Source organism: Sapajus apella, unplaced genomic scaffold, assembly GCF_009761245.1.
Source record: "Sapajus apella isolate SASKATOON/1434 unplaced genomic scaffold, GSC_monkey_1.0 scaffold6, whole genome shotgun sequence".
In the NCBI taxonomy this organism is placed as follows: Eukaryota; Metazoa; Chordata; class Mammalia; order Primates; family Cebidae; genus Sapajus; species Sapajus apella.
In genome coordinates, this window is record NW_022436946.1 from 13,815,435 (window position 1) to 13,838,349 (window position 22,915).

The 22,915-nt window shown below is 38.9% G+C and overlaps 1 protein-coding gene across 2 annotated transcripts; it reads left to right on the top strand.

Moving 5' to 3' along the window:
- Positions 1-1,768: 1,768 nt before the first annotated feature.
- MTFR2 (mitochondrial fission regulator 2) lies at positions 1,769-21,885 on the top strand. 2 transcript variants are annotated; one of them, XM_032274701.1, is made up of 8 exons: positions 1,769-2,246; positions 2,871-2,987; positions 8,578-8,682; positions 10,765-10,877; positions 12,032-12,264; positions 13,600-13,957; positions 19,705-19,879; positions 21,525-21,885. In XM_032274701.1, the coding sequence occupies exons 2-8, from the start codon at positions 2,925-2,927 to the stop codon at positions 21,597-21,599; spliced, it is 1,122 nt and encodes a 373-aa protein (XP_032130592.1). In that variant the 5' UTR covers positions 1,769-2,246; positions 2,871-2,924; the 3' UTR covers positions 21,600-21,885. The 2 variants fall into 2 exon arrangements, with proteins under 2 accessions (XP_032130592.1, XP_032130593.1); XM_032274702.1 differs by having other exon boundaries at positions 1,769-1,956.
- The last annotated feature ends 1,030 nt before the right edge of the window (positions 21,886-22,915 follow it).

Below are 22,915 nucleotides of genomic sequence, written 5' to 3' on the forward strand. Positions count from 1 at the left end.
GGTAAAAAATCATAGGTACATAGACTTAGTAGCTTAATATAATGAGCTAATTCAATATAATGAGCTAATACTTTACAAATAGATACTTTAAAAAGTGTAACATGCAGCTTGTGAATAGCAAGTTTTCTGCCTGTATCAAACTGGGGGAAGGGAACACAGGAAAACCTCAGAAAGCAAGTCACCATATTTTTGAACACTACTCAGAAACAGAATAGCTAGCTTTGTGGTGTCTGAAAAGTGTTCCTGGACCCTATATCATTCTAAGAGTTCAGGAAAATCTGATTTCATGCAAAAATAAGCAATGAAAAAAAGCAATGAAAAATGTTCAATCACATAAAAGTTTTTTTTGTCACAATGTAATGCTTTAGTACACAATGGAGGAAATATCTGAAGAATTTAGAAGTTGTCAGCAAAGCATTCATGGATGTAGTATTTGACCTGGGTCCCCCCTGCTACCTAAATCATTTGGAATATTAAACTATGTTAATAGTACAGCTTAAACAGTAGTGTTTCCCTTCTCATTCTGGAGGGATGTTTTCATTCTGGCCCTATTTGCTGTTTGATAAGAGACTGGGAAAGGGAGGAGGTTATAAAGTGGTTTATTCACAAGGGCAAAGGGAAGGACAAAGAACTTGAGAAAATCGTAACTTAGTCCATGTAGGGGTTCTGACCCATCACCCTTCTTCTGCAGTTATTTTCAGCCTTATCCAGCACAGACTGCTGGGCATACCACTATATTTGCTATCAATTGTTTTGCTAGTTGCTTAGTCTGAAATAATTCTTTTTCTGTTATCCCACATCTAGTTATTTTATTCAACAAATAGATTGAATGCGTATTGTATACCAGGCACTCGTTTAAAGCACTGGGGAAAGATACAGCATGGATCAAAACAAATTCCTGTTCTGGAGTCTACAATTTAGTCTGGAGATAGGGGAAGCAAAATTAAATATACACGGTGATAAGTGCTGTAGAGAAAAGCAAGTTAGGGTTAGAATGGAGAGAGATGCCCCACTGGCATGTAAGCTCAAGGAGGACAAGGACCTGCCCTGCTCATTAAGCCATTTTCCGTACTTAGAATGGTGTCTGCCGCGTAGTAGATACCCATTATTGGTTGAATGAGTAAATGATGTTGGCCATAGACAAATTCGTTCCAAACTTACGTTTTAAAATTATGTCAGTAGCAGGCACACATCTTAAATTGTTATGTCACTCCGGTGCACTTCTTGCTGAAATTCAGAAGAGGAAGCTATTTGGTATGAAGCCAATAACGTCAACTCAGAAATGAAAATTGGGTTATCACCTGCTGAGAGTCGCAGCCCAAAGCTTTCAGGAAACAGCGAGCTTCGCTGTGGCATGTCACTTGAAGCTTGCCTACTAAGTAGATGTCCATCCTCGGCTAAGTCAGAAGAGTGTCAGGCCCATATGCGGTAGCCTGGATACGTAGGTGTATTTAGTGAACGAACGAATGAACGAATCCTAGCCACTGCAAAGCTGCAAAACCCTCGGGGATAGTGCTTGGCTTCTGTTCATCTCACAGGTATTTTAATATTAGCTGAACAAATGAAGTGACCAAAAAATAAATCGTGACTTTGTGTCAGGTGAATTTGGCAAGGCGGGTGCGCTTTGGGTCCAGCTGTATGGGTAACACACTCTGCGAAAAGTTAAGTAGGGTACGAACTCTGCCAGCTCACTGGTATCTAAAGCTTGCTCTGCGCGTGCGCCACCGTCCTAAAGCGACCTGCCCCTCCCGCTAGCTCCTGTTGGCTGTCTCTTGGAAGACCCGCCTCTTGAGAAGGAGAAACAGTCGCTTCCCGAATTGCCTGACGTCATGGGATGACCAATCAGAAGCAGCAATCTTCAGTCTCGCCCAATGAGACCGGGTACGGGTCCTGGCCCGCGGAGTTTGATTTCGTTCTGTGATGCGGAAGTAGCTGTCCAGTCCTAGGGACTAGCAGGTGGGTTGGTTGGGCCCGGTAGGAGGTGGGCGCGCTTCCCGTGGCGTTACTCTGGCTGAGCTTGAAGCTCCAGGGCTGGGCGCTGGGTCGACCTCATATTCCTTGGTGAGGGCATTGTTACCGCTTGTGGCTTGCAAGCCGAGGCGCGCGGGTGGAAATTGGGTCGAGGTCTGGGTAGACGTCTGAGCGATCTGGACCAGGAGCGGCGCAGTCTGGAATTCGATTGAGGATTCCTAAGGTCCTCCGCTTGATGTTCCGGTGATTCCTAGAAGGCTTGGCTCCCGAAGAAGGTGAGCAAGACTACCACACTGGGTTTGGAGAGCCCTAGGAAGCTTGTGGCCAAAGCGAGGGACGCGATCCGGCTCTGGTCACGGCCTGTTACTAGTTAGGTGACCAAGTCACGTCACCTGTCTTGGAATTCATCCTTATTTTAAAAGAGCGAGGACGGATGGGCGGTACTTCGATATATGTGTGAGAAGAGCTACTGTTCAGTTTTTAAAAACTTTGAGTTGGGCCTTTGTCTGTTTTCAAGGGTTGGCTAAACTCACCCGTCTGCTGAGTCTCAGCCCAGAGCTTTCAGGAAAAAGCGAGCTTCGCCGTGGCATGTAACTTGAAGCCTTGCCTGCAAGATGTCCAGTTTGTTGTTAATCGGTCCCTATTTACTAGGCCTCTTCATAAGCTCAAACATCCTAGGAGGTTTTAATGTTTTAGCCAATAAGTTGAAATTTCCTTTACAACCATCTCCCTTTCCTCCAGACTTCCCCTTCCTTCCTTTTTTTTTTTTGACTTCCTTCAAAATAATGCTGGCCAGGAGATAGTGTAATATGTATCGAGAGGACTCTTCCAGGTTATTTAGTACAATTTGTGTGGCATTTATTTGTCAAGAGTAATATTTTCTAAATTTTTTCCCAAAGGCACCAAGAAACTGATAATGTTTCTTTGAATTGGCTTCTGTATTTGCTTCGTCAATGTCTCTCATACTGAATATCTTAAGAGAGATGCTGGAATATTTTGGCGTTCCTGTGGACCAGGTAAATGTCTTTTAATGGATTGAAACGGATCTGTTGTATTTGTTCTTGGGTTTCATTTTGAAAATGATTTATATGTAATCATTTGATTTAAGGCAAAATTGTTGCTTCTTTTTAGGTGAAACAAAGGTAACTTTGCAATAGTATAGCTTTGATGGTTTGAGTTAGAAAAGGGAAAAGATTATCGAGAACATATTTACCTGATAGGACAAATGCCAAGAGAAGATACAAAGGAAGCAAAATATAGACATGACCTTCACAGAATTACATGTATTGCACAGATACATTAAAAGTTTTATTTAAGGTAATTTGTAAACTAATTCAATATTTAAAGCTCAATAAATCCAGAATAAACCTAATGGAAAGAGGCTGACTTAGGCCTGAGAATTATAAGCTGTATTAGTCTGTTCTCATGCTGCTAATAAAGACATACCAGAGACTGGATAATTTATAAAGGAAAGAGGTTTAATTTGACTCACAGTTCTACATGGCTGCGGATGCTTTACAATCATGGCTGAAGGCAAATGAGGAGCAAAGCCACATCTTACATGGTGGCAGGCAAGAGAGCTTGTGCAGGGGAACTCCTGTTTACAAAACCATCAAATCTCATGAGACTTATTGACTACCATGAGAACAGTATGGGGGAAGCTGCCCCCATGATTCAGTTATCTCCACCTGGCCCTGCCCTTGACACATGAGGATACTTATAATTCAAGGTGAGATTTGGGTGGGGACACAGCCAAACCATATCATAAGCAAATCCAATTTTGTCTACTTGTTGAACACCTACTGTATCTAACACAATATGCTTGTTTCTGCAGGTAATACAGAGGAGTAATACATGGTTCTTATAGTTATAATGCTTAAAATATGAGGAATAAGAAACAGTAAAGATAACTATATATGAGATTGACTATAAGGAAGACATAAAATATGATGGGGGCTTACAAAATGAGTCAATCAGCTCTGTTTGGTAGGGTGAATTAGAAGAGTAGTCAAGGATAATTTAAAGTTTTTTTAAAGCAAAAGTAAGCTGAAGAATCATGGTGCCATTATTATAAATGGGCATCTTAGTATGAGAAACGACTTAGAGTATGGAGATGAGGTGAGTCAGAGGTGATGTTAGAATATATAAATAGAAATATCCTGCAGACCCTTGGATATATGGTTTTAGAATGTAGGAAAGAAAAAGATTCCGTTTTGGGAGTTACCTGCATTGTTTTAATATTTAAAGCCGTGGACTTTGATGATGGCAGATGTCCTTAGATGTGATTGAAATATTTTAAATTTCAGTAATAGTGAGACTGAAGATCACAGCTGAACATTTGTTTTCAGATGAGGTTATTGGTGCCCTTAAGCATTTCTGTATATGGAGATGGGACTGTGTTGGAGTAGTTTGAAGAATGTGAGGAAGTGGGATCAGCAACCTTGTTTTGAAAAGTTTGCTTGTGAAAAGAAACTGAGAGAGGCTGTCAACCTGAAGGGGCAGCAGGATGGAATTTTTGTTTTTATTTTAAAGTTAGAATTAACTTCAGCATATTTGTAATCACTCTGGAAGAAGCTTACAGACAGAAAGAAATTTAAGATACACATGAGGGAGTGATCGAGCAAGCCCTTGAGAAGGTAGTTGGGCAGGGGATCTAATTAAAAAAGTCTTGGAAAGGAGAAAGACTGTCCTACCTTAAAGAACAGAATGAAAGTGAGAGATAGTGAAAAGGGGTTTTTTTTTTTTTTTTTTTTTTTTTTTTTGAGATGAGTCTTGCTCTATTGCCCAGGCTGGAGTGCAATGGTGCAATCTTGGCTCACTGCAACCTCTGCCTCCCAGGTTCAAGTGATTCTCCTGTCTCAGCCTCCTGAGTAGCTGGGATTACGGGAGCCTGCCAACATGCCCAAGTGATTTTTATATTTTGTAGAGATGGGGTTTCACCATGTTGACAAGGCTGGTCTTGAATTCCTAACCTCAAGTGATCCACCTGTGTTGGCCTCCCAAAATGTGCCTGGCCTGAAAAGAGATTTTGAATGGAGCTAAGTAAGTGAAATGAAGTTGAGGTATGTAAAGTTGAATTTCTTGGTTTTCTCAGTGAGAGCAGAGACAAAGTCACTTGCAGGTAATGAAGTGATGGTGGTAGGGACTTCAGAGATTGGAGACTGCCCTGGGCAATGTGATGTAGAATCTAACATGTTATGAAGGGATTTCAGAATACCTATGAGAACCCAGCCGAAGTCATCATGAAGTTGTAGTTTTTCTAAATATTGTCATTTTGTGATTTTTTTTCCCTAGCTAAGAGTAATTAGGGTAGTTTATTCATTAGCAGTGTGGGAGCACATAGTATCAAAAGAGTAAACCATTTTTGAGTGACATTGAACATATTACTGAAATAATATGTTAATAGGAAAATTAGTAAAGTCAAAATGTGGGTGCTGGACCAGGAATAGAGGGAAGATGAAATAATAAGAATGGTGAAGATGGCCAGGCATGGTGGGTCAAATCCTACCATTTTAAGAGGCTGAGGCAGGCAGATCACTTGAGCCCAGGTTTTCAAGACCAGCTTGGGCAATATGATGAAACCCTGTCTCTACAAAAAAATACAAAAATTAACCAGGCATGGTTGTGTGCACCTGTGGTCACAGCTACTCCAGAGGCTGAGGTAGGAGGGTTGTTGAGTCTGGCAGGCGGAGGTAGCAGTGAGCCCTGATCATGCCCCTGCACTCCAGCTTGGGTGACAGAGTGAGACCCTGTCTCAAAACCAACCAACCAACCAACAAACAAAAAACCCCTAAAAGCAAACAACAAAAATGGTGAAGATGGCTACAGGCAATGAAGGAATGGAGGAAGAACAGGAGTTTGTTAGGATGGAAACTGCTGAGCAAGATAAGAAGGTATCGTTTAAGTTAAACAAGAGCTTACTCCTTGGGTGACTATATATGTCATAGGTGGCCCTCATGGTAGCAAAGCCTCTATGTCTGTGGTTCTTAGCAGGGGCATGCGGATGAACGGTCTGCAGAACACTTTAAATATAAATGCTCAATCCTCCAAATATTCTACGATTACTAGGGTCTATATCTTCCAGGCTGTGCAATCCAGCATGGTAGCCACTGGCCATTTCAAGTTCCCTTTTAAGTACTCGAAATATCTGAATTGAGATCTTCTATAAGTGTAAACTATATAGGGATTTTGAAGACTGTGGAAAAAATGTAAAATAATAGCAACATAAAAAAACTAATTATCGGTTGAGCATCACTATTTCAAAAATCTGAAAACTGAAATGCTCCCAAAATCCCAAACTTCTTGAGTGTCAGCATGATGCCACAATGGGAAAATTTTACGCCTGACCTCATATGATGGGTCACAATCAAAACGCAGGTACACAACTCACAGTTTACTCTGCCTGCCCTTGCTGGCTGTTGCTGTTGTTTAACAGCTGAGATGGGCTGAGACGGGGATTCTGGTGATGCTCCTGTGCTGCTTCATTGCCCTGAACACATTAGTTTTTCACAGTTATTAGCATTTTTTTTGTTGTTAACTACTTATGTGTGTTTAAGTGTAGAAAATGATTGCTTATCAGTTACACACAAATTCAGAGTCAGAAACGATGGTGATGTCAGACAACTACGGATTGTCCACATGGGTGGATGAGGTAGTGACACCTTTGCTTTCTAATGGTACAGTGTACACAAACTTTGCTTAATGCAGGTAAGTATTTAAAACATTATATAAAATTACCTTCAGGCTGTGTGTCTAAGGTATATATGAAATATAAATATATTTCGTGTTTAGACTTGGGTTCCATCCCTAAGATACCTTATTATGTGTATGCAAATATTCCAAAATTAAAAATAATGTGAAATCCACAACACTTCTGGTTCCAAGCATTTTGTATATGAGGGATGCTCAACCTGAATTTACGTATTGAGTGAAATAATACATATTAAGAAAATTAATTTCAGTTAGTTCTTTCATGTTTTGTGTGGCTACTAGAATATTTAATTTACATGTGTGGCTAGTGTTATATTTCTTTTGAAGAACGTATTAGGTGATTCTAGTGTAATCATGGTTGATAACCGCTGCCCTGAAGGAGTGTAAAGGAATACATGCCTGTCTCTGTCCTCAAGGAGTTCACAATCTAATGGGGGAAAACAACTGCAAGTGAAACAAAGTCACGTGTAATTGTGTGTTCTATTATATGGCACTCATTGGAACTAGTTTAGAACTGAATAGAGTTTAGGAAGCTCTTGAGAGTGGAAATAATTAAATTTGTAGTGGAATTTGAATTGAATATTTAAAGACAGGTGTAAACTGAACCAGCACTGGGACTAGAGTTAGATCAGGGCCCTCTATGGGTGAAGCATTGCAGTTAAGATGCTATGTTGGATTGGCTTTAAGACAATAAGGAAGACTGCTTAACTCAGAAGAACTTTTATTCCTGTTCATGAATACTGTGATATTAATTTGAGTAGGTAGAATAGAGCCAAGTGGTAGAGGACTTTAAAGGGTGACTGGAAAGAATGTGGAGTGCATAGATTATGTTGTGGAGACAGGGCTGACAGAAGTGAAACATTGTGAGGCTAGTTGATGGAACCAATATTTAATATTAGACTCTGATTAGATCAATTTAAAGCTGTTACCATCTAAAAGCAGAAGAATAGCATGGCTGTGCAGAAGAACTCCATGTGCTGATGACTTTCAACTCCTTTTTAGGCTTAGAAAGTCCTATGCCTTCGATTTTTTACCAATAGCATGTATTCTGTATCCCAGCGATTCCCAACCCCAGTTTTCTAATCAGTTTTTGTACTGAGTTCTACAACCGTGTGTCCATTTGATTTCTGGTTATACTGTTCATTGGATGTTTTAACAAGGATGCTAATAGGATGCTACCTATATCTGTTGCTCATAATACACATTGTCTTTGTTATGGGATCTTAGGAAAAATGTCCAATTTTATTATGTCATATCTTTTGGTGGGTGGGAGGTAGTTCCTGTGGCAATGGTTTACACCAGTTTGGGAAGCCCATGCTAAAGGACAAAGTATTATTTGAGTTATAATAGCAAATTTTCACTTCTCATACCTTTTCCAGAGCTGACTGCCAGCAGATATCTTTCGCTTTATGTAACCAAGTCTTTGAATTGTCTAGGACCTGATTTATTTATTCCCTTTTTCATTTCTCCTTTAAAGGAAATTACATATGTATACTCTGTATTACCTCATTGCTTGATAAATTGAAATTGCCAATTTTTGATTGGGCAGAAGATTTAGCTAGGGGAGGGGATGTGATTTTTTTGAACCAAGTTTCCCCCAAGATATTTGGATATTATCAGAAACAGAACAAAATGAATTGTGCTTTTTAAAAGGTCTTTCTGGAATGTATTTATGTTTACTACCATCTTTTTTTTAGACAAATATTCATAAAGTTCAATTCTTTGAAGAAAGTCTCTGCCACTCTATATTTCTTTTTGAAAATGAATGCTATTTTACAGGACTCCCTGTATTTAAAAAAAAAATGTCACCGCATCTTTTTTACATCTCCTTTTTTCATACTTTTCATACCTGCTTAATCAGAGTGCATTTTAATTAATACTTTATGTTTAAAATAGGTTTTGCTGATTTGGGAAAATAAAGACTATGGATCAACTAGGAGTATTGTTCGGATTATTGGGAAAATGCTTCCATTAGAACCTTGTCGAAGACCTAATTTTGAGGTAAGTCGGTCAACATAAATTGTTTAAGTACCAAGTACAAAATAATCCTAGGTACTCTTACAGACATAGAGCAGAACAACAAAGGAAGAAATGTTTCCTGCAAGCCAAAAACCTTTAGTTTACCCTTGGGAACAAGCCATTTCACATATGTTTTTGTGGTGGTGTTTATTTAATTACAATCATGCATCATTTAATGATGGGGATACTTTCTGAGACATGCCTTGTTCAGTGATTTTGTCATTATGAAAACATCACGGAGTATACTGGCATAAACCTAGATGGTATGTAGCCTACTGTGCATCCATGCTGTATGATACAGCCTGTTGCTTCTAGTCTGCAAACTTGTACAGCATGTCACTGTACTGAATACTTAGGCAGTTGTTACACAGTGGTGTTTGTGTATCTAAACATAGAAAAAGTACAGTAGCAAGGCAGTAAAAAGATAAAAAATGTTAAATCTGTATAGGGCACCTACCATGAATGGAGGATGGGAAGTTGCTTTGGGTGAGCCTGTGAGTGGTGAGGGAATTTGAAGGCCTAAGACATTACTGTACACTACTGTAGCCTTTATCAACACTGTACACTTAGGCTAGACTAAATTTATAAAAAAACTTTTCTTCAATAATGCATTAAACTTAGCTTACTGTAATTTTCTTATAAATGTTTTCATTTTTAAAATACGTTTTGACTCTTCTGTAATAATACTTATTTTAAAACACACATTTTACAGTTACACAAAAATATTTTTTATATCCTTATTCTATAAGCTTTTTTTTTTTTGAGATAGAGTCTCACTCTGCTGCCCAGGCTGGAGTGCAGTAGTGCGATCTTGACTCACTGCAACCTCCACCTCCTGGGTTCAAGCAATTCTCTGCCTCAGCCTTATGAGTACCTCCCTTCTGAGGGATTTCAGGTGCCTGCCACCATGCCTGGCTAATATTTTGTATTTTTAATAGAGCCGGGTTTCACCATCTTGGCCAGGCTGGTCTTAAACTCCTGACCTCATGATCCACCTGCCTCAGCCTCCCAAAGTTCTGGGATAACAAGCATGAGTCACCGCACTCGGCCAAGCTTTTTATGATTTAAAAAATTTAAAAATTTTTTATACTTTTTAAATTTTTTTGTTAAAACTAAGACACAAGCACACACACATTAGCCCAGGCCTACACAGGGCAGAATCATCAATGTCACTGTCTTCTACCTCTACATCTTGTCCTACTGGAAGACCTTCAGTGGCAATAACATGTGTGGAGCTGTCACCTCCTATGATAACAATACCTTCTCCTGGAATACCTCCTGAAGGACCTTCCTGAGACTGTGTTATAGGTAGTTTTTTTTTTGTTTGTTTTTTTTTGAGACAAGGTCTTGCTGTTGCCCAAGCTGAAGTTCAGTGGTGTGATCATGGCTGCAGCTTCAATCTCCTGGGCTCGAATGATTCTCTTACCTCAGCCTGCTGAGTAGCTGGGACTACTTAGGAGGCGTGCACCACCACATCTGGCTTTTTTTTTTTTTTGGTAGAGATGGGATCTTGCTATGTTGCCCTGGCTGGTCTTGAACTCCTGGCCTTAATTGATCCTCCTGCCTTGGCCTCCCAAAGAGCTGGGAGTACAGGTATGCACCACTGTACCCAGGCAACTTCTTTTTTTTGAAGTAGGAGGAGTACACTCTAAAATAATATAAACAGTATAATATAGTAAATACTAGGTGATAAGACTATTTCAGTTTCATTATAATCTTATGTGACCCCAGTATATGCAGTCTGTCATCAACTAAATGTTATACGGTACATGCCTGTAATGACATTCACAGATGGACAAGTTTGAACAATACCTGAAGAGCTTATTTGATCTGATTTTGCATTTTATGGTAGATGAAGTTAACCAGGGGAGAGAATATTGCTTAGTGCTTAGACTTTAGCATAACATTTTCCCCAGTGTTCTTTCTTGCTAACAAGTGCATGTTTTCTATTGAATATCCTTCTTCTTTTTCTTTTGGTGTGTTAACTTATTTAATACCACGGAGCATGTGTCTTCTCCTGACTCCCTGCAGAGCTCTGACTTTTTTTTTCTTTTTTTACTTTAGTTGATCCCGCTCTTGAACTCTGTAGACTCTGATAATGGTGGATCTATGGTTCCATCTTTTGCTGACATTTTGTGTGTGGCAAATGATGAAGAAGCCAGTTATCTCAGATTTCGGTAATTTTATATGCTTATCTTGGAAAGTGGGCCATAACCTGAATTCTTGCATGTGTCGAAGCTTGTTCAGATTGATCGAGCTTTTTTGTTTTGTTTATCTTCAAACTGTGCTGTGTCCTGCTGTATCTTTCTAATAAAGAAGACTGGCTGTTTTTCATCTTTTTAGCCAGTTTTTTTTTAATGCACATTGAAACCTAACACTAGGCTTAGGAGGGAATGGATATTAAAGGGATATTAGAATCATATCTTTAGCCAAACTTATATAATGTTTACTGTGCACCAGGCAATGATGTTAAATATATTTCAAATTTGGATGTGTTACTCCTGGGGAGTATTACCTTACATGTTAGTATACTCAGATATAGGCTCTAAGCACAGTAAGTGTCAATTATTTAAATATCCTGGCTGATTTTATTATGTATCAAACTGGCACCAATTTTCAAATAGTTAAAAGAACATACATTTAACCCTAACATAATCCCGAATGTAAGGCTCTTTATTAACTTATATAGAACTTTTAAATAAATTAACTTACCTGCATTTGAAGTTAATAAGTAGAGCAATTGCAGGATAATTATTTTTGTTTTCTAATCTAAAAGCAAGGTTTGTTTTGTTCATTCCCTGGTCACTGACTGGTCCTCTGTTGGAGGCCACATTCTGTTTATATTGGGAATACAAAGCTAAATAAAATGTTTCGCTTATCCTCAGTGACTCTAGAAACAATCACGGGGGATAGAGAGTAGGTTTTTTTTTTTGAGATGAGTTTCACTTTGTTGACCAGGCTGGAGTGCAATGGCGCGATCTTGGCTCACCGCAACCTCCACCTCCCAGGTTCAGGTGATTCTCCTGCCTCAGCCTCCCTAGTAGCTGGGACTGCAGGGATGCTCCATCATGCCCAGCTTATTTATTTATTTATTTTTTGTATTTTAAAATAGAGATGGGGTTTTGCAGGTCTTGAACTCCTGACCTCAGGTGATCCAACTGCCTCAGCTTCCCAAAGTGCTAGGATTACAGGCATGAGCCACTGTGCCCAGCCTGAGAGTAGCTTTTATTTAGTTTTCTTGTCTCTTGATTTTCACTTAAGAGTGTAAGAGTTTATTACTCTTTTGATTGGAAATATATCCCCCTTCATTTCTTATTTTTTTCACGCACAGAAATAGTATATGGAAAAATGAAGAAGAGAAGGTAGAAATTTTTCATCCTTTGCAACTAGTTTGGGATCCACTGTCACCTGCTCTAAGACAGAAAAAAATCGTGAAAAATGATCTGCCTGTAAATGAAGCTGCGATTAATAAAATAGCCGCTCTTGAAGATGAGCTGACTTTTCTTCGCTCTCAGATTGCAGCAATTGTGGGAATGCAGGAACTGAAAAACAGTGCAAATTCTAGTAAGTAACACTAGGATTTTTGTTTCAGTTAGATGATACTCATGATATAGTCTGTTGCTCATTGGCTACCAACCTGTACAGCATAATACTATACTGAATATAGTACATGTAGCATACAGGAAGAGCAAGTATTTAAGCAAATACAATTCTGAATAAGTACCGTGAAAACATTAAATGTATCATAAAAGGATGTTGGATGTACAAAATTATTATATCTGCTGTCTATTCAGAATAAATTAAGACACATTTGTAGTGAGGGGATGGCTTTGATTTAAAGAAGAATTAGCTATACTATACTAGAAGATTGTATTTTTGTATTAGAAAGTCTCGTCTTCTAAGTAAGCTTTTCTAACTGTTCATAAAAGCATTGGAGATTAAAGGGGAAGAATACATTGGTTTGAAAGAAGATATAGCTTTGAGGAATCATATGGTTATAGTTTTTAGTTATTGCTGCTATACCTCCACCAAGTTGAGTGAGTAATGTTTTCCAGATGATTGTTTTATAAATTTATAGAGATATAACTTGCTTTAAACATAAGCACACACACATACACAAAATGTGTATGTATCTGTGTGTAAAATGTAAAACAGTATAGGTACTGAGTGCTTTTCACAACAGATTTGGATGTAAAGGGCTGTAAACATAATTGCTACAAATTTTGAAATATATATGTACATATACAAATGTATAAATATGCATATATAATTTGATATATATTTATAGTGTATATAACATAATGTACATAAAACACGTTATATGTTACAATAACATATTTATACATAATGAATAAAATGATCATGTAACTACACACAGTTTTCTTAAGCAATAATCATGTTTACCCACAGCCCTTTAGGAGCTAGTCTATTGTGGAAAAGTTAAATACAAAGTATCCATCTTTTAGCTTTGCCTAGAAAATAATATGCTTGTTTCTCCCATGTCATTATAGAGTGAATGCATCAATTTGTATTTCTAACTACAAGTTGTTGATTATGTTTTAGCTTTTTAAAATAGAGGATGAAGTTCAGAGTGTATGTGAATTACTGAAAAAACACATTTTGTTTTGTTTTGTTTTGTTTAAAATGCATTCACCTTCCCGCCCTGCTCTTGGACCTAGACTGAAAATTTCTAACTGGATTAAAAATGAATTCACAATTTGGCTTGACTTTTAAAGAAATTACTAAGCAGATGGGATTGATTCTCTTTCCTTGCTACCATATCACTACTTTTAGTAGCATTACAGAAATTGCTCCTGTTTTGGTTTAAATAATGTTATTAATATATATTATGTTAGAGATAATTGTGCATGATTTTTTAACAAACAACTTTGTTTTTAGGTTCCTTTGGCCTGAATGACAAGCCCGTTAATTTGGGCCAATTGTCATCATCGTGGGCTGCTCATCCGAGTGTGGCGCCAGATGAGTTTCCAAGTTCAGTGTTTCCTTCTCCTCCTCCTCCACCACCACTTCCTCCTCAGTTTTCATCTCTCCAACCATCATATTATCCTCCCATACAACCAGGATCTGATAATATTTGTGACTCAGATAATCCAGCTACTGAAGTGAGCAAGCAGAACCCGGCTGCTAATAAGACCAATTTTAGTTGTCATTCACAAAGCCAGAGAAGTAAGGGTGTTCCAAACATGTTGGATGTTCTAAAGGATATGAATAAGGTTAAGCTTCGTGCAGTTGAGCGGTATGTTGTTGTAATTTGAAAGGTGAACTGAAATTTTGTCAATGATATGTTTAGAAAAGTTATTATGTTTATGAAAATTAACATATGTCTTTTTTCTTATTCTTCTTTACCCCTGAATACCTCTCCCAGAGATAATGACATTCATTTATTTTTGACTATTTCTTCTTCTAGTCTTTTATCACTATATTTTTGAAACAACATACTTTAGATATTTCTTGATATTTTAATTATGTTGACTTCAAATTGTAGGATATTAGGAATATATTTTCTTAAATATTCTACCCAGGACACACACACACATCTTGCTACGTCTTCCCGAAGTAGTTAAACCATAATCTTTAGTTAAATGAGTATTTGGAATTAATATCCTTATGATAACAGTAAACATCCACAGCAAGCCATTTTTCATATTGTCACCCAGGCTGGAGGGCAGTGTTGAAATTACGGCTCACTGCAGCTGTGACCCCCTAGGCTCAAGTGATCCTCACACCTCAGCTTCCTTAGTAGCTAAAACTACAGGCATGGGCCACCATACCTGGCTAAGTTTTGTATTTTTTTGTAGAGATGGGATTTCGTTATGTTGCCCAGGCTGATCTCAAACTCCTGAGCTCAAGGGATCCGCCCATGTTGACCTCCCAAAGTGCTGGGATTATAGGTGTGAGCCACTGTGCCTGGCCCCATTTAATATATTTTGACTACATTTTGTTTGTTGAATTATTTTTTTGGAGTTAATAATTGCCTCTCTGAGTTCCGTTTGTGTGTGTGTGTGATGAAAAAACATAATGAGCTCTATTCTGTTAACAACTTTCAAAGTGTATAAGACAGTATTTGTTAACCATAAGCACAATGTCGTAACAGATCTCTATAGCTTTTTCATCTTGCATAACTGAAATCTTATACTCATTGAACAGTAACTGCTTCCCTCCCTGTCATCCCCTGGCAACTGCCTTTCTTCCTTCTACTTTCGTAGTTTAATTACTTTATTTTTATTTTATTTTATCTTATTAAAAAAAAAATAGAGACATGATCTCACGATATTGCTTGGGCTGGTCTTGAACTCCTGGGCTCAAGCAATACTCCTGCCTCAAAGTACTGGGATTACAGGCAAGAGCAACTGTGCCTGGCCAAGTTTGATTACTTTAGATACTTCATATAAGTGAATCATGCAGCATTTATCTTTTTGTGACTGGCTTATTTCACTTAGCATACTGTATATTCTATTGTATGTATATACCCCATTTCTTAATCCAGTCATCTGTTGATAGACATTCAGTTTGCCTCCATGTCTTGGCTATTGTGAATAGCGCTGCAACGAATGTGGGCATGCAGATATCTCTTTGAGATCCTGATTTCACTTCTTTTGGATAAGTACCCAGAAGCGGGATTGCTGGATCATAGGGTAGTTCTATTTCTAATTTTTGGATGAGCATCCATTTAGTTCTTGGCAATTCTCCTCAAGGATCCCTCTGTGCCCCGGTTGCAGTCTGCCTTGTTGCTTTCTCTGCCTGCTACACTGCCGCTATCCTAAGGGTTTCCTTCACTGACATCTTGAGCATTCTTTCGCCCTTTTTTCTATGTTACCTCACTGATTTCCTAAATGTCATATCTTCCTATAACTTCCTGAGAAACTTGAAAGGTAGATTAGTTTAATACTTTGCATGTCTGAAAATGTTCTTTTATTCTTACATTTAATTGCTAGTTCAGCTGTGTATATAAATAGCACAGAAAATAATTTTTCCTGAGAGTTTTGAAGACATCGTTCCTTTGAATTTTAGCTCTTGGTGTCCCTGTCGAGAGGTTGATGTCATCATGATTCCTAGTACTATGTATGATCTTTTCTTGCAGCATTTTAGATTTTCTCATTAGTCCTGGTATTCTGAAACTGCATGTATATGTGCCCTGGAAAGTTCTTTTTAAATTGATTATTCTGAGCACTTATGGGCTCTGTCAGTCTAGAGTTTTATGTCTTTCATTTTGCGGAACCTCTTAGAAACGTATTTCTGATAATTTTCTCTCATTCTGTCTCTTTGTTCTCTCTGGAATTCCTACTTTGAATGCCAAAATTATTCCTCTACTCGTTGTATCTTTCCTTTACTATTTTCTCTCTCTTTATCTTTTTATAGTACATTTTAAGAACAACTTGTAATTCACCTTTTAATCCTCATTTGCAGTTTTCCCTGCCATCACATTTTCAATTTTTTTTTTTTTTTTTTTTTGAGATGAAGTCTCACTGTCTTGCCCAGGCTGAAGTGCAGTGACACGATCTTGGCTCACTGCAACCTCTCCCTCCTGGGTTCAAGTGATCCTGCTGCCTCAACCTCCCTTGTATGTGGGACTGCAGGTGCACACCACCATACCCAGCTAATTTTTGTGTTTTTAGTAGTGACAGGGTTTCACCATGTTGGCCAAGCTGGTCTCGAACTCCTGATCCACCAGCCTCAGCCTCTCAAAGTGCTGAGATTACAGGTGTGAGCCACGATGCCCAGCCCACATTTTTAGTTTTTAAGAGCTGTTTCTTTTTCTTCAAATGCTTCTTTTTAAAATCTTATTGCTTTTGTTGTTCTTATCCCACTGACAGTATTAAAAGTGTAGTTTTAAGTTTTCCTCTCTTCTTGCATTACTCTATTTTTTGTGAGTTTCTTTTTTTCCTCTTAGTTTTGATCTCTGTCCTTAGTTTTGTAGCCTTATGTTAACATCTGGTGATTCTTATTTAAACATGAGGCAAGGAAAAGCTGATTGCATGTTCTTTGTGTGAGGTGGGCTCATCAAATTGGAGGGGTTCACAATTTAGTGATTAGGGAGAAGCCCTTTTGTTTGCCACACCCAGGAGCTGTATGTCTTTTCTTTTGGTCTACAACATTTTAGAAAGTTTTTCAGTATCCCTCATGGTCAGGAGGGAGGGGATTACACAGCAGGTGCAAGCCAGGTCATCAGAGAGCTGAGTGGGGAAAGAAGAGCAAGAGAGAAGCGTCTTATTCAGCACACAGACTTTAACTTACACCCTGTGTTCAGCAGGGTGCCCATGCCCCATGCTCTCACTTTCATCAGCTTTCCAGCTTCCAGCATCTGGTTGCAATTCTTGTTTCCTGTCTCCCTGTCTAATCTCTCTGTCCTTGTGGATATATACATCTTTTTCATGTCTTTATTGTTATTTTAGAAGGATTTCACAAGGGATTTGCCATGTCTACCTGGAAATCCCTCAGTGAGGTTTTTGGTGAGAAAATAGATGTATTTTCTGTATAATAGTGCTAGGACAGATAAGTCAGTTTTTTTAATGAGGTTGTGAGTTTCATCCTTGCATGAGGCAGCTTGTTGAGAAAAACCCATGGCTGTAGGTACATGCTTGGTCCCAACTAGATCTTGTACTGGTGTCATCGGGCTTAGTCAGTATTAAACGGTGACTCTGTGACTGTTACTGCCACTGGAAAAGCAACTAAAAGGCCAATAGACTCTGCCTTCTGTCCCCTTGTTCTCTTCTGAGTTGCTTCTACAGCTAACTTTGTTTTGTATGTTGCTGAGAAATCCATTGAGTCTTCCTTCATCTCGTCCTTCTCCTCATACCTGAGTACTTCTCATCTTCAAAATGTGTTTACTCTCAGCCATTGCTCTGTTGCTCTGCTCCCCTTTCTGATATGAATTCTTAAAGTCATCTATAATTTGTTTCCGCCTATCACTGCTGCCTTCTACCCACAGTAATGATGTCCATCTCCGTGACTCCATTGAAAACTGCTTCACCAGCGACTCCATGTGGCTAAATCCACTGGTCTCTTCGCATTGCGTGTCTTACCTGATCATTGGCAGCATTTGATATAGCCCATGGTCCCCACCTCCTTGGAGCACTTTCTTTACTTGGTTTCTGGGAAAGCATACCCCCAGGTTTCCTCTGACCTCATCGGCGATTCCTTCTTATTCCTTTAAATCTTCTTCCTGGGGCTGGTCTTTAAATCTTTAAGTACCTGGTCCAGACATCAGCCCCCTCTCTTCTCTGTCCATGCTGTTTCCTTTGGAGAGCTCACCTAGTCCTATGGCTCTAAATACCAGCTGTATGTTTATGACTCAAACGCTGATTTTTCTAGCCCTGACCTCTCCTGTGAGCCCAGGTGCATATACCCACATGCCTATTTGACATCTTTATTTGCCTGCCTCAAGGTATCTCAAGTTTCACAGGTCCAAAACAAGACTTTTCCTTCCTACCTGTTCTTAGCCATCACCTCAAAAACCTGTTCTTTCCCATGTCTTTTGCATCTCAGCAAATGGCAACACTATCACCCGATTGCGTAAGATCTAGGAATCATCCTTCATCTCTGTTTTCCTTTCTGTCTTCCACCCTTCCCATTAGCACATAGCTCAATTCTTTGGACCCTCTTGACCTCCACTGCCATCTCCCCAGGCTAAGCTCATTCTTACCTAGCTTGGACTTCTGCAGCAGTCTCCTCAGTGGTCTGCATTCATTCTTGCTTCCTTATTTATTCTGCAGATAGTGACCTGCATGATCCTTTAAAAACTGAAGTCAGATCACACCATTCTCCTGCTTCAGACTCTTCTGTGGGTTTCCGCTGTGCTTGGAACCAGTTCCAGATCCCTTGCTGTGCCCATAGGTCCCTCCAGGCTCCAGCCCTTGCTTCTCTCGCTGAGCTCCTCTCCCATGTCCCATGTTGCCCACTGCCCTCCAGCTGCACTTGGTTTCCTTTCCATTTCTCACACATGCCAAGCTCCTTCCTGATACATCCCCGAGATGTTTACACTAAAACTGACCCTGTGCCATTTTCTTAAAGAGGATGTCACTTCCTTAAAGAGGCTTTTCCTGATCATATTTCATCTAAAGTGCTTCTGTCCCTAGTCACTATTACATCTCCATTCATTCATTCATTCATTTGAGACAAGGTCTTGCTCTGTCACCCAGGCTGGAATGTAGTGGTGCCATGATTCACTGCACCCTTGACCTCGGCTCAAGTGATCCTCCTGCCTTAGCCTCTCAAGTAGTTGCCTGGCTAATTTTTAAATTTTTGTAGAGGCAGGGTCTCGCTATGTTACCCAGGCTGGTCTCGAACTCCTGGGCTCAAGCAATCCTCCTCCTTGCCCTCCTGAAGTGCTGGGATTACAGGCATAAGCTACTGTGCCCAGCTGCTGTTTTGTTTTATTCACGACACTTATTACATCCAAATGATCTTGCTCACTTGTATATTGTGTATTGATGATAATCTTGCTGTAAGAATTGGGAGCAGAATACTCTCAAAGCATAAAATGGAGCCAGACGTATTAGTGGGCATTCAATGAAGACTGAATGAATGAACGACCAAACAAATGAACAATTTGCCTTTTTTTTTTTTTTACATGAACTCTAGTCCTTTTTTTTTTTTAAATTGGAACAGACAAGTGCTGCATTGCTGTTCCAGAACTCTAGTCCTTTTAAAAGTTCTTATTTATATGAATTTTCCTACCCATTAGGGAATTGGAAAATTAAAATAATAAAGATCTTCAGCGTAGTGACTTCTGACAAATCTCAGGTTCTAACAAGATTATGGCAGAGTCCCAAGCCACATGGGTTCTTGGTTTTCTGATTCTTCATTCATTGTGCCTTCCAGATTCCGTATTCCATTGCAAAACTTTCTTGAAGATTAACTAGATTGTTTTCAATCTCTTGAAGACCAATTGTAGGATATTATGCTTGTATTCCTGCTATGTTTGTCAACAAGGAGCTAAAATCACATTAAGGTTTTAATAAATTCAGTTTCTTCAAAAAACAGGTCACCTGGTGGTAGACCCATTCATAAGAGGAAAAGACAGAATTCACACTGGGATCCAGTTTCTTTAATATCTCATGCACTTAAGCAGAAATTTGCATTTCAAGAAGATGATTCTTTTGAGAAAGAAAATAGATCTTGGGAATCGTCCCCATTTTCTAGTCCAGAAACTTCAAGGGTAAGCTATACTGATGTAAAATTAATTTTTCAGTTTTCTCAGGTGTACTGTTCATGATATAGCTTTGTGTTCACGTTCTCTTGAAGTAATTGTGCAGAATGGGCTATATAATTGTTTATTGATGGTGCTGATATTTCTGGGTTTTTTGTTGTTGTTAATATTATATACTCATTTTCACTTTTAGCCTATTGGGAGATTTTTTTGAAAGAAAATACTTAATTTGAAAAATACTTGTGCATATATTAATAATGACTTACCTTAGACAGGTGCCAATTTGATATTGCCATCTGTAGTATGAACTGGGTGTCTGAAACTTTGAGAGGACCAGGGAAGAATTTATCCTAACCATATGGAATGTGAATACGCCAAGATTTTTCTCAGTCAAATATAAAGACTTTGGATTATTTTGTTGAGTGTAATGTTAACTCTGCATGTAAAAAAGCAAATGGGGTTATAGTTACCATTAGTGACAGCACTTACTGGATGCCTAGAAGGACAGACACTGGATTTTAAGCATTTGAGCTTCAAGATTCCTTACTTGAATTCTCTTTTCTTAAATTTAGAAGTATTTCTAATTTTGGGGTGGTTTTCACATGTCTTAATTTAGTTGAGGTAGTATTAATACATAAGAAGAAGCCCTGGGGATAAGTGTATTGTGGAATAGGGACAGCATCTAAAGTCAGCTAGATAGCATCGAGGAAGGACCAACGTCAGCAGAGGAAGAGACTGGAAAACTCAGATGCACTGAGCCTTCGAAGAGCATAACAGAGCAGGAGGCTTGTTCCCACATTCCCACTCCAATGTGTGCAGCCTTGGAGCTCACCACTGTGTGTGTGTGTGTGTGTGTGTGTGTGTGTGTGTACTATGTCTGATGTTTAGCATGTCGACTTAGAAAATTATATTCTTTTAAATGTAAGAAGGCAAAGTTCACTTTAGAATTATTACCATAAAAAATGCAAGTCTAAAACAAATGTTTACTTTTAACATTTGTATAGCAATTTGTAACTTGCAAAGTACCTTTTTTTTACTCACTCATCTCACTTGATCTTCACAGCAGTACCCCCCATTCCCCCCCAAAATAGGTGAATATTACTTGTTTTACACATGAGGAAAATGAGCCATGTATTGCCTATAATCCCATATCTAAGGGGCAGAGCAGAGGCTAGAACTTGGTTTCTTACAGTTTCAGGATGTTTGAAAACCTGCAGTTATCAAAGAAAGTCCGGTAGGTGGGACACACTGTTTCCCAGGGATAGTGGATAAACAAAGTATTACTAGCTTGTCATTTACTGCTTCCTGTTAGTTCAGTGTCTCTTAGCACTTTCTAACCAAGTATTTTAGAGAATCATCTTTTTTCCTTTAAACATATTTTATGCACTTAATTTCAGGCCGGACATGTAGGGACTCAAATTTTAGTTGCCTAAGAGCTCAGTCTGTGCCACTGAGAGTGTCTCATTCACTTTTGCCTTTGGCTCTGAGCGTAGTGCCTGATATATAGCCAAATAACTAGGTATTATAGTAATACATACAGTAAATAAATATTGTGAATTAAACCTCAAAGGGTCATTTGACCTTTGTCTTGCCATTCATTTTTTTTTTTTTGATATTAGAATAATTTCTGTGTTAATTATTTGCTTTTTTTCAGTTTGGATGTCACATTTCACAGTCAGCAGGACAGCGAACTAAAGAAGAAATAAATGGTCAACACAAAAGCTGTTGACCAAGGTATCAGCAACACAAGCCTTCTAAACTCAAGGATTTAAACTCAACTTAAGGTTAAGCCTTAAACTTCTAAAAGTTCTTTCTGGATGATACATTATTCTTAGAAACTGATGTGAACTGTTAAAGGCTAAAAGTAGAAGTATTTAAAGACTCTTCTTGACAAGTTTTGTCTACACTTGCTAAGTAATTATGTGTGCCTGTCATTTTTGTTTCCTTTGTTCCTTTTGACATTTACATTCTGTTCTTCTTTACGTAGAGCTTAAAATAAACATTTCTTTTGAACTAGCTTGTGTTTTGTAGCAATTCAGATTCATGTTTTCTCACTGCATAGTCTGACCTTTTTTTTTTCTTTCGTGAGAGGGAGTTCCATAGGTAGAGTTTCTTGGGTAATAGAAATGAAACATAAATTTGCAACAGATATTTTGTCCCTCTTCACCCACATACTGATGTGATATGGAAATTTACGTGTTTCCCTGGACACTTAAGACTGTGCAACAGCCAGGGAGCTGAGGTCACCTCACTGGAATGGACTCAGCCCCACCCATTTTGCCAAGCTCTTGACTCTCAGCAAAGCCCAGATTTCCTACAGTTTTCTTGTTGCTGTGGCAGAGGGTTGCTTGCCTGGCCCCATCTCCATTCTCAACCCTTTCTCCTGGCCATATTCCAGTTAGGAGTGGCTATGTGGCAGTCATCTTATGACCATGAAGAAAAGGCTTAGAATCACAGAGATGGCACTGCTGAACTGTTGAACCAACATCAGCAAGATCTTTTTGCAGACATCTTGTCAGAAAGATATATGAGAAAAATATGCCTTGTGGGTTTTCTGTTATTTGCAGCCAGAAGCATTTGTAATGATACAGCAAGTATAGTAGAGTAGTTTTTTTTTTTTTTTTTTTTTAAGAGACAAGATCTCATTGTGTGCTTAGGCCGGAGTGTGGTGGCACAGTCATGGCTCATTGCAAGCTCAAATTCCTGGGTTCAAGTGATCTTCCTGCCTCAGCCTCCAAAGTAGCTGGAATATAGGTGTGTACCACTATCCTGGCTAATTTGTAGAAACAGGGTCTCATTATGTTGCCCAGGCTAGTCTCGAACTCCTGGCCTCAAGTGATCCTACTGCCTTGGCCTCCCAAAGTGCTGGGAGTATAAGCATGAATTGCTGCACCTGTTGTAGTGTAGTTTTGATGCCTGCCTGTTATTCCTTCTGTGCTTTTTTGTTGTTGTTGTTTTTAAGGAGACAGGGTCTTGCTCTATTGCCCAGGCTGGAGTGCAGTGGTGTGGTCATGGCTCACTAAGGCTTCCAATTCCTGGGTTTAA

What these genes read in the sequence shown, in the direction of transcription:
- MTFR2 (XM_032274701.1), top strand. Translation starts at nt 2,925, where the DNA reads ATGTCTCTCATACTGAATATCTTAAGAGAGATGCTGGAATATTTTGGC. An exon ending in GAAAAACAGTGCAAATTCTA is followed by an intron (nt 12,265 to 13,599) that starts GTAAGTAACACT and finishes CTTTGTTTTTAG; the next exon opens with GTTCCTTTGGCCTGAATGAC. An exon ending in CTAGTCCAGAAACTTCAAGG is followed by an intron (nt 19,880 to 21,524) that starts GTAAGCTATACT and finishes GCTTTTTTTCAG; the next exon opens with TTTGGATGTCACATTTCACA.